This window comes from Pelophylax lessonae (genome assembly GCF_965119305.1).
Source record: "Pelophylax lessonae genome assembly, chromosome: 8".
In the NCBI taxonomy this organism is placed as follows: Eukaryota; Metazoa; Chordata; class Amphibia; order Anura; family Ranidae; genus Pelophylax; species Pelophylax lessonae.
The window spans coordinates 53528564-53549271 of NC_138775.1; the positions used below are offsets into that span (position 1 = coordinate 53528564).

At 43.7% G+C, this 20708-nt stretch overlaps 1 protein-coding gene across 1 annotated transcript in view; it reads right to left on the reverse strand.

The window, feature by feature from the left end:
• PRICKLE2 (prickle planar cell polarity protein 2) overlaps positions 1 to 20708 on the reverse strand; it is a 462431-nt gene that overhangs the window by 403970 nt on the left and 37753 nt on the right. The window contains exon 2 of the mRNA XM_082265402.1: positions 15947 to 16032. Coding sequence (XP_082121528.1) covers positions 15947 to 16032 — 86 coding nt within the window. The remainder of the gene's footprint in view (positions 1 to 15946; positions 16033 to 20708) is intronic.

A 20708-nucleotide genomic window follows, 5' to 3' on the forward strand; every position in this document is an offset into this window, starting at 1 on the left:
ACTGGGTATTTAGGTGATCTGTACATGGAGGGTAAACAGGAGGCGTTGTATAGGTCAGCCTTTTTTTACCTGTATACTCCATCTTTGAGATAATTGTAAGGTCTCAGGTAACCCCTAATATAAATAATTCATCAGTGGTCAGTGGGAAGAATGGCCCTTACATTGGTGGCCAATGTGAATAATGGTCCCCTTACAGTTGTGGCCATATTGCCATCCTTACAGACCGCTAAAAAGATTATTAGTGTCATGATGCTGACTCTGCCAAGTGCCATGGACCCAAAATTATGTAGGCTTCATCAGATGAAAGGTGAATCGCCACATCTCAACCTCTGGAGGAACCCTAGGATTCTATGGAACCCTGGTTGAGAATTGTAGGTTAAGAGAAAGTAGAACTAACAACCTATAAATAAATGTTACTTCTTACTGGAAGTAAAATATCCGATCCAGGCCGGCAGCATAGCCAGCACACTCTGGTGGCATAACTTACCCTGTCCAGCCTTGTCCCACTGATGTTTACCTCTGGTCAGCATTTCTTTCCTGTGCCTGCTTATCTCCCAAACATTAAGTGAATTACCCAAGTCTTTAGATTCAAATGCGCATGGGTGGGCATTGGGGAGAATAAGACCTGGCAATAAGAGGACGTGGCTAGATAGGGTACCAGAACTATAATGTATGGAGATTTGGAGTTAGATTTACTCAGTTGGAGGTGAGAAAAAGGGTACAAAAACATTCAATAGTAGGTTTTTTAAAAAAAAAAAGAAAGAAAGAAAAGTCATACTCACCTAGATGGCTGCAGCACCGATCCCAGCTGAAGCTGCCCCCCACCGTCTGATCAATCAAACACCGCTGACCACTCAGCTCTCAGTCCTCAGCCTGCAGAGAGCTAGTGACTGTCAGTCACTGGCTCTCTACTCTGTCCCTCCAGCGCTCAATGGAGCGCTGGGCTGTAGAGGGCGCAGGAGTGGCTGGCTCAGGCTCTCAGCGGCTCCCTGAGAAGCAGAGCCAGCTGCTGGTCCAGGCTTCTGGGCAGATCCCGGTCAGGATCTTTACAGAACCTGGACTGGTTCTGAAAAGCTGCTGGTCCAGGCTCCTGTGTGGATCACCGTCAGGATCTTTTCAGAGCCTGGACCGGCTCCGAGGCATCAGTGAACAGCGGGCTTTAGCTAAAAACATGTCACATGAGTGCAGAACTAACTGCACTCCTGTGATCCATAGAAGTACAGCCAATAAAGCTTTGGCTATGCTTCTCCTTTAAACTACAGCTAAAGAAAACGGGTTTGCGACTCATCCAATTCAAAATAGTACACAGGGCTTACCTCACCCCATACTGTTTACACAAAATACATGCCTCTCAATCCCAGGAGTGCTGGCGCTGCGGCCAGGAACCGGGTGATTTCATTAAAATTTTTTGGTCCTGCCCTCACCTCTCTACCTTCTGGTCTTCGGTGCTCCAGTTAATTGAAAAAGTTTCATTGATCAAGCTAGACCCCTCCCCGAGGATTTGTATACTGGGACTGCTGGATGATTTAGTGCCGAGGGTGGCGAACCGGACGCTGTTGGGTCTGTTGCTTTTTTATGCCAGGAAAACTATTGCGCTCCACTGGCGGCGGTGGACCCCAACCACCGCACTCCACTGGAAGAAATGAGTGAACTCAGTTCTTCCTCTCTATAAAGATACATATGCACACATGGGCTGCCCTAAAAAATATGACAGAGTTTGGGCCAGGTGGCTCTCTGATCCCTCTACAGCCACGGGTGACTGATGCGGATCCCGCCTTTCGCCCCCCAGCTCCGGGGGGGGGGGGGGGGGGGTACGGCGCAGCCTCTTCGGGGCCTTCTCTGTGATTCCGGAACGTGGGTGCTTCACTAGTGGCCCTGACCGGGTTGCCGGACATTCGAGTAGAAAGTGATTGCCATGTCTGTGATTTACTTTCCCTTTTTTACTTGTTTTTAATATGGACCCCTGCGCGGGTAATTTGCCTTACTCTTTGAGCATTTGCACCTCGTTTGTTGTTGTTGGTTTTTTTGTATGTTTAAAACTTAATAAACAGATTTACAAAAATGAAAAGAAAATGGGTTTGCAGAAAAAGGCCTGCATTAACCTGGAAGATTTAATGCCGAGTTCTATGAGAATTAACGCAAAACAGAAAATGTGAGTTTCTGCAGTATCAGGGAAAAGCTGCAGGTGTTTTGCAACAACCCTGAATGGTGTGACAGGTGAATTCTAAGGAATGTGTTGTATGTTTCCTATGTCAATAAACCGTTTATATAAGCAATCAGAGTCATCGACGCATATTTATTTTACATGTCCCTTTATTATTCACAGAATGCAGAGATAAAACAGGTGCGGGTAGGAGTCCAGAGGCGGCAAATGAGTAAAGGGTTGCAGTTGGATGTTCTCAGACTTGTCAGTCCAGCGGATAATTTACCAATCGTGACTCAACAAGAAGTGATAACCAGCTGCAACCAGCTTATTCAACTTTTTATATATTTTCATGGATAGCTGTCTCAATCACAGGAGCCAGGTACCTTTAATGAAATTATCCTAAGTGATTTAAAGGAATTTTTAATTAATAACAAACAAGTCATACTTACCTGCTCTGTGCAATGGTTTTGTACAGAGCAGCTCTGATCTTCCTCTTCTGGGGTCCCCCTCCAGCGTTCCTGGCTAAGTTTGTGTGAGCTTGATCCTGAGCCAGGCTCTGTGTGTCTGTTGACACACGCAGCAGCGCTCGGGCCCGCCCCTCCCTCATGTCTAGTGAGGAGGGAGAGTGCATTTTTATTAAAGCGGTAGTAAAACGCAGTTAAAAAAAAAAAAAAAAAACCCTGCAAGGCAATGTCATAATATGCTAGTATGCATTGAATACTAGCACATTATGAGAGCCTTACCTTAAAACGAAGCCTTCTAGTGGCGTGCTGTCACCGATGAGAGGGCTTCCATCCTTCCCTAGTCTTCATCCGGGTTCGCGGCCTCCAGCTACATGAGTGGCTTTGGGCGCGATGACGTCACTCCTGCGCAAGGTATGCCAGAACTTCAGAGCGCATGTGCCGGTGACTTCACTGACTGAATGCACTCTGAATATCTCCTAAAAAGTGCAAATTTAGGAGATATTCACAGTACCTACAGGTAAGCCTTATTATAGGCTTACCTGTAGGTATAAGTGGTAAAACTGAGTTTACTACCACTTTAACTGACAAAAATTATGTTTTTCTGTACATCCACTGTTCAAGACATTACAGTCAGGGCTACACTCCCTAAAACCTCTCTGCAGAGTAAAATGGATTTCAGCAATACTTTTGGTCAATGAAGAAGAGCAGTACACAGATGAGGTCATCAGTCTCCTCCTGAAATGAAGGTTTAAACATATACATGTGAAAGCGATCAGCTTAACTCCTACCTGGCTAGAAGTGACTGAAGCCTAGAAGCCTTGATCATATTTATCATAGTCAGCATGCATCAAATAACTTGATAGGAACTCTATGCCTTATTAGCCTACTTGAATTTAAAACTGAAGGTAAAGGGTAACCCCTTTTTCGCGGGAAAAAAAATAAAGAAAGAAAAAACAATACAGCGTATATAATTGTGACACAAATCATATTGTGATTGAATGTTCTTAAAAATGACCTTTCCTTTTCAATTTGCAGCCGCTGTAATTTTATGAAAATGAAATGCAATATGGCCGCCTGGAGGTGTTCTGTACACAGAATGTATACTGACCACACCCCAGAAACATAATTTCCTGCTTGTGTGATTGGCTCACCAATTTTCCCAGAAGTCTGCCTAAGATACAAGTCAGATTTCTGGCATCCCCTGCAACAAAAATGTCATTTTTGGTGAGATACTCCCAATAGGAACACGTCTAAAGGGATGCAGGCCCAGCAGCTTTCCTCATTAGAGCCCTGCAGCTGCTACAGCTGATAAATAATTATGAAACCACTCCCATTAGACCCACTCAGCACAGAGGAACAAACAATGATTTCTTCAGAATAACAAAAGGTAGGAATCTGCTACAAAGTTTGTTAAAATCCTTGTAATGTACAGAGTTCACCCAGAGGGGAATGTTTTTTTCTCAACAAAAATGGAGTTACACTTTAAAGTATAACTATAGGCAAAAATGTTTTGTTTTTTTTTTTTGTTTCGGATAGAGTTGAGAGTTATTAGAACACCTGTCACTTTTTATTGTTGTCCGTGCCCCCATTAGGAAGATTCAGACTCTCTATTTGTCCTGTGTATCATTATCATTGAAAGTGAAAGTAAAATAAAATCCCAAATATTTGGTTGTCCTCTGAAAAGTAATAGAGGGGAAATCAATGGGGTCACTAGTTCTGGTGACCTGGGGGTCCCCAAGGAATTCCCTTAGTTTGCAGGGATTTCCTTTCACTTTCTGTTTGGTTATGGAACAGGAAGGGAAGGGACACAGATGGCAAAACAAAGTCTGACAGGGGTTATAATCCTCTTTTGCTCTATCTAAAAACAAATATGCTAGGAATGCTAAATTATTTGTTCCTAAATTTAAAATGTTCTGAAACAAACTGTTAATGCTAATGTAACACAAACTGTAGTTTCTGACAGGGGTTTCCCTAAAATATATTTGAAGGGTCCCTTTGTAAAAAGGCTGCGAAAGGCTGGTCTATGTTATGGAGATGACAATGTGGGTGGGTCTGACCAGCTTAGCAAAATAAACCTGAGCAGGAAATACACTACTCAGTCCACAAATTTCTGTGTGTTGTCACCCTAGGACAGGAAGTCTGCTACTGGCAAGTTCACCAGGTGAAAATAAAGAACAAAAATTCTGAAAAAATGAATGCAGCCACTACATCACCACCATCATTTTTGTCTTAGGGTTTAGTAGAGTTAAGGCCCGTACACACTTGACGAAAATCGGACGAAATATCCTCTGATTTTTCTCTCTCTTGCTCAGCGTTCATAACCATTTTTAGTTGACAGTGCATAAATGTTCACAAAATTTCTCGTCCGATTTTTTTGGGACATTTGTTCCGAGACTTCCTGGTCGTCAGCAACTTCAGATCATGCGCGGTCTTTCGTATCCGATTTTTCACTGATCTACTGCATACACATTAAACGAAAATTGGTTGTCTGGGGACAGACGATAAAAATTTTGGTGTTTGTCCCTCCGTTTTTTTTCATTGAAAATGTCGGCATCGGCTGCTTAAAGTTGTGTACACACTAGCGGAAAATCGTACGATTTTACCTCGGATGGGGATTTTCGGCAGATTTTCTAGTGTGTACCCCACTTTAGATATTTAAATTAGGCTTAAAATTAGGCTGGCACAAATGAGTGTGCCTCTAGATAAGCAAATCACAAAGTTCTCCAAACTTTATAGACTCAACATGTTCAACAGGTTGCAATTAGCGATCATTAGAATCTATAGAAAGTTTTGTCAGTTAGACCAGTTCTCTTTTTAAGCTAACTTTTCATATCCTCCATGGCAAACTGTGCTTTTTCTTTGGACAGTCAGTTTTTATAACTTTTTTTTACATCTATAAATCTTTGACCTGAACATATCTAGAAATAGTACACATACGAACAGAGCCTATGTATAATTAAAAAAGATACATAAAGCTTCTGAACCTCTTGATGTAAAACTTGGCAACCCAGGCACAGAATTGATGAATTATAGAATACAGGTTCTGAATTCATTGGTACAGGGATATTTTTTTATTCCCAGCACCAAAACTGTTGCCAACTGTGCAAAACTTTTAGGCCCGACGGTGATTTCCCCTAGAAGTATTAAAAATGTAACTATATCACAGACATTTAGAGGCAACAATAAGATTTCAGTGATAGGAATTGTAGTTTCCAATTGTTGGTTTAAAGTGGAACTTAACCCCTCTATCCTTTACAGCCAAGGAAGCTGCTATCTTAGCTTATTTTTGAACTGAAACTGCCATGGTGCTGCATATGTCATCCGTTATGACACCAGCCATTTGATGGTGTGACAGTTCAGTTGAGAGTACAAGCATCATGCCTTGAATGCTGAGCGATTGGCCTTGTGTCCATACTTCACTCTTCTTGGGACGGAGGGACGAATAGGACAGGGATGCTGCTGCTCCTCGACATTGGCAAAGCTTTCAAATCACTGTCATGATCCATTATTTTCCAAATATTTTCGAGATGGAATTTTGGTCCAAGATTTTTGGCCTCGCTACAATCATTATATAGTTCTCCTACTCCCCAAATAGTCATACGTGGCCACAAATCAGACCCAATACAAACCCTATCAGGTACTCGGCAAGGATGTCCTCTAGCCCCCATCTTGTTCGTTGTAGCTATCGAAAACCTTGCAATTGCAATATGTCACAACCCAGACATTCAAGGTTTCAAGAGCGGAAACAGAAATCATAAATGCGTATTATTCAATGACGACCTGTTATTATTTATCTCCTCCCCTCACACCATGCTACCAAACCTGATATCTCTACTGAAACGTTGGAAAAAATTTGGGACTCATGGTTAACCATGACAAATTAGAGGCATTAAATATCAACCTCCCAAATTCGAGTCTGAATTACGATGTTGATGTTCCCTCACCAATTTATCATTATTTTGTCTTAATAGGGTATTGGAGGATTGTTCGATGCTCTATACAGTACTTTCGTTATATTGTTTTTATATTGTAAAAATTTGAATAGAAACGATTGAAACAGAAAGTGGCGTCACCAGTTCCAGTTGCTGTGTCAGAGGGTGTGGCATTGCCAGAAGGGTCATTGCCATCCAGAATTAGGGGATCCATTCACCGGAAGCTCTTTTTGGGAGAAACTGTTAAATATTATTATACAGGATTTATATAGCGCCAATAGTTTGCGCATCGCTTTACAATGAAAAGGGAGATAATACAACGACAATACATTCAATATAAGAGGGTTAGGAGGGCCCTGCTCCTGCGAGCTTACAATCTAATAGGGAAGGGCTGGTGAAACCAATGGTAATAACTGTGAGGGATGAACTGATTGGAGAAATAGAAGAACTAGTTATAAGCTGAAGGCAGGATAGGCTTCCCTAAAGAGAAGTATCTTCAGGGATTGCCTAAAAGTGACAGAGTAGGAGATAGCTGGACAGATTGGGGTAGTGACTTTGATAGGATGGGAGAGGCTCTGGAGAAGTCCTAGAGAAGAGTATGGGAGGAGGACACAAGGAAGCTAGAGAGTAGGAGGTCTTGGGAGGAGCAGAGAGGATGGTTTGGGTAATATTTGGAGACAGAATTGGTGATGTAGCTCGGGGCAGAGTTGTGAAAGGTTTTGTATGTTATTGCTAGTGTTTTGAATTGTATTCATTGGGCAAGAGGAAGCCAGTGGAGGGATTGGCAGAGAGTGGTGACGGACACTGAACGTTTGGTAAGGTGGATGAGTCTCACAGCAGCATTCATGAAAGACTATAGAAGGGCTAGCCTGTAAAGAGGTACAGTGCCTTCAAAAAGTATTCATACCCCTTGTATTTTCCACATTTTGTCATGTTACAACCAAAAATGTAAATGTTGTTTATTGGGCTTTTATGTGATAGATCAACACAAAGTGGCAAATAATTGTGAAGTGAAAGAAAAATGATAAATGGTTTTAACATTTTTTTACAAATAAATATCTGAAAAGTGTGGCGTGCATTTTTATTCAGCCCCCTTTACTCTGATACCCCTAACTAAAATCTAGTGAAACCAATTGCCTTTAGAAGTCACATAATTAGGAAATAGAGTCCACCTGTGTGTAATTTAATCTCAGTATAAATACAGCTGTTCTGTGAAGCCCTCAGAGGTTACAGGGCAATCTTAGAAGAAAACTTGTTAAAGTCTGCAAAAGACTTGAGACTGGGTTCACCTTCCAGCAGGACAACGACCCTAAACATACAGCCAGAGCTACAATGGAATGGTTTTAGATTAGGGGTCTCTAAACTTTTTCAACAAAAGGCTGGTTTATAGTTCTTCAGACTTTAGGAGGGCTGGGTTGTGACCAGAGGGAGTGTAAATTTTCCTGGCATCAGTCGAAGTAATACCATCACCACATTTGGTACTGGTGGGGAGGAATAGTGCCCCATCGTTAGTATCACAGGGAGGAATATTGCCCTATTATTGGTGTCGGTGGGAGAAATGGTGCCCCATTTTTGGCATCAGATGGCAGAATAGTATCTTGTATCAGTGGGAGGAATAGTGTTCCAAGGGCCAGATAAAGGCAAGCAAAGGGTCACATCTTGCCCCCCAGACCACAGTTTGGAGACCATTGGTTTAGATCAAAGTATATTCATGTGTTAGAATGGCCCAGTCAAACTTCAGACCTAAATCTTATTGAGAATCCGTGGAAAGACAAAGTGATTGTAAAGTCTCTTTTTTTTTTTTTTTTTTTAAATAACAAACATTATCCTAATGCATAGAATGCATTAGGATTAAAAAAAACTTTCCTGCCTTCACAACTCCTTTAAAAATTGTTGTTCACGGACGCTCTGCATCCAATGTGAGAGAGCTTGAGCTTTTTTGCAAAGAATTATGGGCATAAATTTCACTCTCTAGATGTGCAAAGCTGGTAGAGATATACCCAAAAAAGACTTGCATCTAGAATTGCAGGGAAAGGTGGTTCTACAAAGTGATGACTTAGGGAGGCTGAATACAAATGCACGCCACACTTTTCACATATTTATTTAAAAATAATTTTGAAAACCATTTATAATTTTCCTTCCACTTCACAATTATGTGCCACTTTGTGTTGATCTATCACATAAAATCCCAATAAAATACATGTACGTTTTTGGTTGTAACATGACAAAATGTGAACAATGTTAAGGGGTACTTTTTCAAGGCACTGTAGGCCAATGAGAGTTACAATAGTCAAAGGTGAGAGATAACAAGCGTGTGAATAAGTAGGGGGCATGGCCTGGTTTGAGTCCAGACTGCGGTTGCCACTCTATCCACCTCAATAGGATTCCTTAGAAGGGATCAGGGATCATCCCTTTCCTCTTTGAGCCACTGCAGGAGCCGTGACGGGCTCCATCTACTGCCAGCACTCTCAACAGCAGATGCGGAGGTCCCCGCCTTTACACGCTTTATCCACCAAGCCTAAGCGGTATGTGAAAAGCAAACAGGTCCAAGTGAATAAGTTGCTTAGTGGTTCCAACAGGTAAAAAGGGGCGTATTTTTGAAATGTTACTGAGACGAAGACTGCAATATTTGGACAATGATTGGATTTGGGGCTGAAAGGATAGGTCATAGTCCAGGATTACACCTAGCACTCTGGCATGAGGGGAAGGACTGATGGTTGTATAACTACGTGTGCTAGATGTCACATTCCTGCTATGTACTGTGGTTTCTCCTGCTGGCCTCTCAGTCCATACTGTGTTATGTTGTGTTGTAGGGAAGGCGGAGGGAACCACAGTGCACAGCAGAGGACTATCAGAGATCCTAGCTGTTGGAGAGATTGAAGTTCGGATCGTGTTTAATTAAGGGTCTTCTTTTTTTTTTTTTTTTTGTAGAAAAAGAGATTGAGTCGCTTAAAGAGGAAGTAAACCCTCCTCTGCAAGTTGTACCTATAGGTAAGCCTATGATAAGGCTTACCTATAGGTATTGTAAGTATCTCCTAAACATGTACCGTTTAGGAGATATTTACTTTGCATGCAGCCAGTGACATCACTGGCGTATGCGCTCTGAAGGAACGGCCGCCCCGTGCCGTGACCGTCGGCTCCCGCGCGTGTGCACGGGAGTGACGTAACCGCGGCTCCGGCCAATCAGATGGCCGGATGCCGCGATCCCATAGAGTCATAGAGGTAAGCGGGCGGCACGTCGGGGGCTTGTTCTAAGGTAAGTATTTCATAATGAGCTAGTATGCAATGCATACTAGCTCATTATGTGTTTCTCTTTCAGGGTGAAAAAATAAATAAAAAGATTGGGTTTACAACCTCTTTAAAAGGATCATGCTGGTCAATCAGGATCAATTAAAAACATATTTCACAAGCATACTGTTTTACCCTTCACGGGCTCAAAAACACTTGGCAGTACTACTTTATAACACTTGACTCTCCTTCTATTAATTGAAAATATATTGTTTTGGTTAAATGACTATACATAGTTACCGTGTAACATAAAATCTGAAGTTTAGGCTTGATTTTTCTTACATAGTTACAGTATTGGTCCAAGCTGGACCAATGTAAGTATGTAAATCTCAAATCTGACCAATCCCTGTGGAAGCTGCAAATCACTGTAGTAGTTGCTGCTACTACAATGAGATCAGCAGTCTTCCGGGTCCAGTGCCAAGCAGCTGTCCTGCATAGTAACCACGAGGGTCACTCGCTTGGCTTTGCCTCCATTAAGGGCCCTTTCACACTTGTATGTCTCCAAAGCATCTGCAATTTTGGTGTAACTTTGATGCAACTTTGGATGGGTGCAACTTGGATACGACTTTGGCTTTGACCAGTTTTAATGGACAACTGTTGCACACAAGTTGCATTGTATAACATTCAGGTATGACTTTCATGCAACTTCTGAGGGTTAACATTGAAGTCTATGGCTCTCAAGTTGTATGAAAGTCGAAGCAAAGTATTGCATGAACTACTTTGAAGTTGCGCATATATGAATGGTTATTATTGGAAAAAATTGGGAAAGCCATTTTGTGCAACTGTGATGTCCAAAGTTGCATGACAAGTTGCACGAGTGTGAAAGGGGCCTTAAGGCCCGTACACACGAGTCGAAATTCGGCAGGGAATTTTTGTCCGACGACCGATCTGCCGATTTTCGGCTTGTTAGTATGATGCTTCCGACAACCGACTCCAACTTTTTGGCCGAAAAAAATCTGGTGTGCAGGCTATAAAATTTTTGTCCTCTGTCAAAACACGTCCGATTTTCGTGCAGTCAGTACAGATTTCGACAGGGAAAAATCTTATGAGCAAGACTGGGCATGCTCAGAGAAGAAAAAACACAAAGAAAGCAATCCAACACATGATATCACTTCTGAAGTAGAATTTTGCCGTGCGGGGAAATTTGTGTGCAGTCTAGGCACATTCCAACCAACAAAACACAACTCTGGACATAAGATTGACGACCGGTCGGCGGAAATTCGTTGCGTGTGTACTAGGCTTTAGAGAGAACCTTGCACTTTTTTTTAATGAATACGAGGTATTCTCTGATTGGAAAAGATGGAGAGGCGGGAGAGGTGACATCATGATCTCTACATCATTCAATCAGAGAATGCCTTGTATTCAATGAAAACTAAGACTCTCTAAATGGCAGAAACCGGTCAGCGCTAAACCGGAAGCATGCTGCTTCCACTGTAGTATCAGCGATAACTAAAGTGATTTGCAGCTGACTAAGGGATCAGTCAGGTATGAGATATGCACACTCTATGGAAGAAAAATCATATTTTTACAAAAGCTAGAAAAAAAAAAAAGAAAACACCTTCAAAACCTGCTGCTTATTCCCCAAATACTTGTCCAATTTTAAAGATATAATCAGTAGGATAATCCTTTCAATATTTTGTATATGAACACCAAATGACTGCTTTCCTCCTCAACAAAGCAATTTGCAGAATATACAGTGTATTCTAATGTTGCACTCGTAAAAAAAAAAAAATGTTTAGATACCTGGAACCGATACTTTTGCGGTAGGAATGCGATGAGATTCCTGTCCAAATCACATGCAGTTTCCCATACCGCGTCTGTGTGAACCACCGGCTTGTCATAGTGATTTCAGCCTGGGTTCACACAGGAGCGGTATGGGGAACTGCAAGCGATTCAGGCAGGAATTGCACCGCATTCCTGTTCAAATTTCATGCGATTCTTTGGAGTGCAATTTGAGCCCATTTATTTTGTATGGGCTCAAATTGCACCGCAAAAGGTATCAGTACTCGATATCCATGGGTACTTGACCGAAAGTACCGGTACTCGTACTCACCGGTATCGGTGCAACACTACCTTCCAGTATATGGTATTATCCACTGTTTAATGTAAACCAATAATTCAGAACATTAGTATAATGTCGTTACAGTTTTATCAGAAGGCATTTATTCCCTTCACCCACCACAAAAAGAGTGTAGTATTGGTGTCTGCATCACCAACAAGGAAAATTCCCATTAAGTGCCGGTTTACACATGCAATGTCAGACATCGCATGTGATTCTCAGCGCATTGCTCCGCAAATCACATGCGATGTCTGTGATTCGCAGGGTTCCCGCATCGCATATGTATGAACAGGCACTCACGCCCTGCCCCAGGTACAAGACAGGATGTGAGCAGATATCTCCCCAATGGGAGGGGAAATCCCTGTTTTGACAGCTGTCACTGGAACAGGTGTCCCCATTGGTAGATTTCCCCTCTCGTGACAACTGTACGGGCTCTTTCACACGGTCCACCTCCGTAGGCGGATCCGTGCTGCTCAGCGGGGATCGATCCGCGATCCCCGCTGAGCCAGCGGATGACAGCTCCGTCTCCGCTTGCAGTGCGGAGAGGGAGGTGTCACAGCCCCCGCTGCTCTCTATGGGGAATCGGATGAGAGCGAACCGTCTGTCCGCTCTCATCCGATCCCATTTGATCCGATCCCCCGGACGGATGGAAAATAGGGTTTCCATCCGTCCGGATTTCACGGACAGGATCGGATGCGGATTGCAGCGGGTGTCAGCGGACATGTCACCGCTGACATCAGCTGCTCCATAGGGCTGAATGGGGCATCCGATCAGATCCGCCTAAAAAACTGACAGCCCGTGTGAAAGAGCCCTAACAGTTTGGATTTCACTCTATTTTCTGTTGTGGTGTCAATGATCATGGGGCAAATAGTATGGGTGACTCTTCTAACTTTGACAACAATGAAAACCTGACAGAATGAAAAAAAATATGATGGCTAAAACCAACTCTGCTTTTACAAGGATTCAGTGCTGCTCACTCGCGTTTTCTTATCAATCACTTATTACAAAAGGTACACACAGACATAACATACATAATGAATGAAAACCGTCATAAATGTGGGTTTCCTGTGCAAACTACCAATCAGATGAATGGATTTATCCAGCTGGTCTCTATGGTTTCCCTAACACAAGACTGCAACCAAAGTGTTACACACAGGACATAAACATGGAAGACCGGCAACTGGGATCATGCATGTTTATGATGCAAGGGCTCCACAGAACAATTATGTGGCGGTCGGGTCATCCAACTCTTCCCTTACATACATGGATAATTAAATAAGAAAAGAAAAAAGTGTCCCCTACAAACAAGACCTCTATAATTCATCTCTCCCCCTCCATTGCATTGAAGAGAACCTGCTGCTTGAAGAATCTTAAGATTCCAACACTTCCTGGAGTATCAGATTCTTGGTCACCCACTCCTTTATGTGAATCAATCTGCTGGCAAATATGCCACCATGTCCTGTACATTTTTGTTTATTAAAATCTTACAAATATAATAAAAACATATTTACATATATACAAAATTAATAAAAATATATATATAAACAAAAACAGCTTACATCAGCATAGAAACAGAAAATTGCTTTTTTGCCAGAAAAAAAAAACATAAAGAAACTAAATATATCAACCAAGACACATTTTCATATTATTATTATTATCATATGAATGAACTCAAGAAAGCCCTAACCTCCACCTAAACACACCATCAGGCTAGGAAACTATTATACATTTAACCCATGCATGCAGCCCTTTTTCAAAAAATCCAATCCTTTAAAAAAATCTAGTGGGCGTGAAAGGACAGAAAGAAAAGCTGCACACCCAGAGACTGACAGACAGCAGCTACGGGGACCTGACATTTCTCTACACCTTTGTCCAGGCTCCCTGCCGCCACCTGTCCTTCTCAAGACCCCGAATCTTCCCAACCTCACCCAGAATGTTATGCACCTCTATCTCGACAGGAAGGACTTTTTTCAGAGTGGAAACTTAACACCGTGCATTCCACGTGAAGTAACGGCCTACTAAGCTAACTAAAAAAAGGGTCTCAAAATCAAAATCCTGCTGTGTCTCAAAAGACCCGCACGACCACTCCACGTAACTTAAGGGGGAAAGGAAAGGGATACCCAGAGCCCCACCCACCCGCTTATAGGTCCATCATCTCCTCCACACCGCCACACTCTACTCTTGGACAACCACAGTTTTCCGCAGAGTGATGCTTCAAGTTGCCCTTCACATAGCATTTGCCATGGAACGAGGGCCAGGCCAATTCCAAAACTTCAAAGGGATTCTCTCCAGATTATTAAACGCATACCCTCCCTCATAACAGGGCCTGGGCAATCCCTCAAGGCCAGTGGCTCGCTAAAGGCAGATTCAACAACCCTCCTCTCCAGGGCCTTACTAGTAAGAGACTTAATTTCCTCTGCCGTCACTCACCACTGCCGAAGCCTTTTCAGGCACGGGGCAACGTAAGACAGGAGCTTACCATGTCAGACCCTCAGACTTTTTACTGGCCCCCCCATTCTCCCAGCTTCGCAGAAAAGCAGGAATGAAAAATATCAACCCACCAAGGCGGTTCCTCTGCCAGCATGTTACCAAAATTATGTTTCATAAACATCAGAGAAAAAAATACCACCGGGTTGACCATACCTAGGCCACCCATCCGCCTTTGAAGGTAGGTTACAGACCTAATTATGTGGCGGTCTGGTTATCCAACTGTTTCTCTACATACGTGGGTAATTAAAGAAGAAAAAAAAAAGAAGTCCCCTGCAAAGAAGACCTCTAATATTTATTTATCCACCTCCATTGCATTGAAGAGAAACTGCTGCTTGAAGAATCTTTAGATTCCAACACTTTCTGGAGTATCCGATTCTTGGTCACCCACTCCTTTATGTGAATCAATCTGCTGGCAAAAATGCAACCACTAGGTCCTGTAATGACCTATGGGGCAAAAGGATGAGCCACAGAGTACAGCGAGGAACCAGGAACAGAACATTTCTAGAAGTGTCAGATTTTCTTGGTCATCCGCTGTGCTATGTAGCTCATTCTGCTTACCACAAAGCAACTATTGTGTCCTATAATGACCTTTGAAGCAACAGGAACCACCATAGAGTACAGCGAGGCTCCAGCAAACCAACACAACCTAGTTGGAATTTCTGGGTCACCCACTGTGCTATGTGGTTCAATCTGTAGGTCACTATTGTGTCCTATAATGACATTTGATGGAACAGGGTGAACAAAGTGCAATGGAGAACCAAGGACCCAACAATGAAAGAAGTGTTGGATTTTCTTGATCATCGCTGTGCTATGTGGTTCAATTTGTTTTTTCATCAGACCACTACTGTGTCTTATAATGACCTAAGAGGCAACAGGATGAACCACAGAGCACAGCGAAGGACCAGCAACCCAACACTCCCAAAGGTGTTGTATTTTCTTGGTCTCCCACTGTGCTATGTGGTTTGATCTGCAGGCCACCAGGCCACTACTGTGTCCTATAATAATCTATGAGGCAACAGGATAATGAATAATGTACAGCGGGGAACTAGGGACCCAACACCCCCCGGAAGGTTTGGATTTTCTTGGTCACCCGCTGAGCTATGTGGTTCAATCTGCTAACCACCAAGCCACTACTGTGTCCTATAATGACCTCTGACGCAACAGGATAAACCATAGAGTACAGTGGAGAAGCAAGGGCCCAAGACTAACCCCACCAGAGGTATGGGACTAAATATTCCCATGGGGCAATTTCTCTTTAATATAGCAGTTAATGGTTGCACAGGCAGCAGAAGTGAATATTAACTATCTTCTTTACAGGGGATTTTTTTTTTTTTTTTGTACTTTTATTTTAATCAACAGAGTTTGCACCTGTACTGATGTGGAAATCCCTCTTCTGCTTTTCTCCAGGATGGAAGATAAAGTCAGTAGAGCACAACCTTTCCATCTGTTTACAATAACAGTGTCCTAAAAATACAAGCAATTGCTAGCTATACAGTATGTACTGCGTCCATTAAATTTTGTAGATTTTGGACAGAATCATCCTGTAGGTCAAGCTAAGAAATCCTACCTCCACCGATGCAAAGCCAGTCCTGGACACCGATCACCGCAGGCATTACACGGCTGTCCTCTCTCAGGTTCAGAAAATGGTGCAATCTGACCAAAAAAACAACAGTTTGTTATTATTGTGAGAATGTCAGAAAGATAAGAACAAGGGCAAATAGCACTTTTAATGGTTATTTAAAACAAGGGGAACTTAATATTCAAAAGCAAACTATATAGCAATGTTAGATAAAAAGAGCCATTTATTGAACTGTCTTACTTTTAACCACTTGAAGACAAGGCCTTTTCTGACATTTGTTGCTAAAAAATTTTTAAATCAGTATCATTTGCTAGAAAATTACTTAGAACCACCAAACATTATATATATATATATATATATATATATATATATATATATATATATATATATATATATATATATATATATATATATACAGCCCCTCAAAAATTCCACTCGCCTGCTCGCATTATGTGAGTGGAATGATGAGGATGGTGAGTAAGGGCTGTGCTGTATGGGGAATGTAGTGCATGCCAACGCCGCCACCGTTCACAGTGCCACCGCTGCATCAGGTAAGTGAACGCTGGTCTCTCTGCATGCTGTGCTAACTCTGCATTTAAGGGGGCACGCTGTGGTCACTCTACATTTAAGAGGGCACACTGTGGGTACTCTACATTTGAGGGGGCACTCTGTGGGCACTCTACATTTAAGGGGGCACACTGTGGGCACTCTACATTTAAGGGGGCACACTGTGGGTACTCTACATTTAAGGGGCACACTGTGGGTACTCTACATTTAAGGGGGCACACTGTGGGCACTCTACATTGAAAGGGGGCACACTGTGGGCACTCTACATTGAAAGGGGGCACGCTGTGGGCACTCTGCATTGAAAGGGGGCACGCTGTGGGCACACTGCATTGAAAGGGGGCACGCTGTGGGCACTCTGCATTGAAAGGGGGCACGCTGTGGGCACTCTGCATTTAAGGGGGCATGCTGTGGGCACTCTGCATTTAAGGGGGCACGCTGTAGGCACTCTGCATTTAAGGGGGCACGCTGTAGGCACTCTGCATTAAAAGGGGGCACGCTGTGGTCACTCTGGCGATCAGCGTTTAGGGGCGGAGCAGGGTAGGGTTTGGGTGGGGCAACAAGTGGCGAGTAACTCTTAAGGCCTGGCTAGTAGCTCATGACTTGAAATTTTGAGCCCTGTATATATATAGATATATATATATATATATATCTATATATATATATATATATATATACACATACATATACACACACACACAGTATCTCACAAAAGGCAGTACACCCCTCACATTTTTGTAAATATTTTAATAGGCAGTGACAGGTACCCTTTATGGAGGGACCCCAAACCCCACCTCTGCACTTAGTATTCAAAGTATTCAAAACGCCAAGATCGGACTGGTGCCGTTGGCTGCCGAGTAAACCGGAAGTGATGTTACTTCCGGGTTACTACATCCGAGACCCGATCAACGCAGATTCTGCCTTTGTTTGCATCTCAGTGGGACGGGAGAGCCAGAACAAGCCACCGAAAGGGGGGCGTCTTTATTTAACCTTTTTTTTTAAAGGTTCTGTATGAGCACCATTTTTTTTTATTCCTGCTAGTAATGAGGTCTTCTATACTTTTTTTCCCTCCAGCTGCAGTGGTTGGTCCACAAGAAAAGTTTGGGGTCCTGCAGCAAATAAACATTGTGCTGGATGTATTCTGCCCAATGCTGTTTCCAGTGTTGTTCTCAATGTGCGCTGACAGTCAATATTGGCGGGGCGCATTGATACCCGGCGCCTCCTCTGTAGATCTAGCTCCTGTGAACTCAGATAGAGGCGCCAGGAGTAGTGTAGAGAGTGGGAGGTGAAGAAGGAGGGGGACGATGGCAGAATGTGGGAGAGCTCGACCAAAGGGCTGAATGAGGAGAAGAGATCCAATGATGAGCAAGGCAGCAGTGTGAAGCAAAGTCTGGGGGGGATGGGGTGCAGAGAGTCAAAATATTGTGTGTATAAGTAAGCAGTGTGATCCGGAGGGGGGGGGGCAGAGAGCTTAGGAATTGTGTGTATAGGGCATGTAAAATTCACGTTAGTTGTCCATGGGATTCAAAATTGTGAGTTTAGTGGTCAGAGGGCAACATGACTTGAGTGTCGTTCTCTGTAGCATTCTCCTGTGAGCCCAGGTCAGTTTCATGATCCACCCCTTGGGGGTTTGTCCATGACGCCCTGGGATCACAGGATGGGGGTATCATTTAACCAGGAAGTGAAAAAGGATGGAGTTTCTTTCGAGAGACAGGATGTGAGTATCACAGCAATTGTCTTTTTTATCCTAAAGTGACACTAAATGATATTAATCTTTTTTTCACTTTTCCTCTTCTGGGGTCCCCTGCTGGCACTCCTGTCTCTTCCCCCTTTCCAAGCACCCCCCCCCCACCCCACCAGAAAGCCACTTGCTAAGGGAGGTACGCGTGCAGGCTGCTATCAAATCCAACGGTAAGGGAGCTGAGGTGCACTGTTACTGTAAAAATGACACTGGCAGGGAAGGGGTTAACTTTATTTGAGAAGGAGGGGTTAAGTGTGTCTCTAGGGGCGTGATTCTTACTATGATTGGATGTGGCTTGTGATGTAACAGCACAGATCTACGGTCCTACATAGCACCGGGTCCGACGGTCACTCGCGCGCGGGGGTCCGTGAGCGAGCGGGAGCGCGCCTCCAGCCACCCCCCAAAGGCTCCTTTCACACGGGTGGTGAGCCCGGCGGAGTCCATTCTGCTCAGCGGGGGGTTGATCCGCCGATCCCCGCTGAGCAGGCGGATGACAACTCCGTCTCCGTGTGCAGAGACTGAGCTGTCAGATCCCCGCTCTCCTCTATGGGGAGATCGGATGAGAACGGACCGCCTGTCCATTCTCATCCGATCCAATCCGATCCTCCAGACAGATGGAAAATAGGGTTTCCATCCATCCGGATTTCACAAACAGGATCAGATCAGGTAGCATCCATAGGGGTGCATGGAGCTTCCGATCCGGTCTGCCTGAAAAACTGACAGGCGGATCGCATCGGAAAGCCCGTGTGAAAGGGGCCTAACAGTCAGGTCACTGACACAAAAAAAAATTTGGTGATTTGAAGGAGGCTGCAAGCAATAGAAGGAACTTTTTTAGGTTAAAGCGGAGTTCCACTCATTCTTGTGTTTATTAAAAGACAGCAGCTACAAAAAGTGTAGCTGCTGACTTTTAATAAATATTCACTTACCTGTCCCAGGATCCAGTGATGTGGCCACCCGAAGCCTTAATCCTCTCCCTCTCCCCTCGGCGGCGGCGGCATCTCTAGTGTGGGCACCCAGCTGTGACAGCTTGCGGCTTCACAGCCGGGCGCGCACTGCGCATGCGTGTTGTGAATGGCCAGGCAATCTCCTGGGACCTGTGACGTGTCCCAGAAGATTGCAGGGAGGGAGGGGGAGAGGAGAACTGTCAAATCTAGGTTCCCGCCCCCCCCCCCCCCAATAAAAATGACATGCCAAAAGTGGCATGTCAGGGGGTTAAGGAGTATTTAAATGGGAAGTTCCCCTTTTGGGTGGAACTCCGCTTTAAGATTACATACTTGAATTTAATTTTATTTTTTAAACCAAAGATTAAAAGAAGAAAAAGGGTAATCTAACCGAAGCTGGAGTTGGGAATTAGGCCACACAGCTTGAGATTGGAGCAGCAACAGACATTTCTCTGCGATCTGCTCCTGTCTGCACGTTCCTTGCCAGCAAACGTGCAAGCAGTATTGCCCCTCCCTTTTCCAGTCTAATGCTGGCCATACACTAGCCGAAGAATAGTTCAGAAATCTGTCATTTGGCCCATTTTTCGTCCAGTTAACCACTTCCCGACCGCCGCAAGTACATATACTGCGGCGGTCAGCCCCGGCCAGGCAAAGTGACGTACCGGTACGTCACTAGCCTGTCACCGGCTTGTGAGCCAATAGCGGGCGAGCGCGCGCCCGCTGAAGCGCGCCCCCGCCCCGGCTCGTTCACTAAGGAGTCAGTGCGTGTGACCGGCGGACCCGATGTCCGCCGGTCACTCGCCGATCGTCGGTAGAGAGGGAGAAAGGCTAATGTAAACAAGCCGCCTGTCATTCTCCCCTGTGTAAAAATGGAGATCAGATGGTTCTACTATGTAGAACCGTTGATCGCTGTTTTTACAATAGTAGACATGTCCCATCACAGTTAGAAACACGCCCCTAGGACACACTTAACCCCTCCCTCTCCAATACAGTTAACCCCTTCCCTGCCAGTGTCATTTTTACAGTAACAGTGCATATGTATAGCACTGATTACTGCAGTAATGTCACTGGTGACCCCAAAAGTGTCAAAAATGTCAGTCAAGGGTCCGATCTGTCCGCCGCAATGTCACAGTCCTGCAAAAAAAAAAAAATCGCAGATCGCCGCCATTACTCGTTAAAAAAAAAAACACCAAAAATGACAAAAATCTTTCCCTTTGTTAGTAAACGCGATAACTTTTGCGCAAACCAATCAAAATACGCTTTTTGCGATTTTTTTTACCAAACATATGTAGCATAAAACAAATTGGCCAAAAATTTTAAAAAATTTAGATTTTTACATTTTTTTGGGGGGGAATTTCATATAAAAAAATGTGAAAAAAAAAAGGACGTCAATCTTGTTTAGTCACGCAGTAAAAAATCACAAAAAAACCCTGGTCAGGAAGGGGGTAAAATATTCCGGGGCTTAAGTGGTTAATGGGCGCAAATAGAAAAATCGGTTTTAACT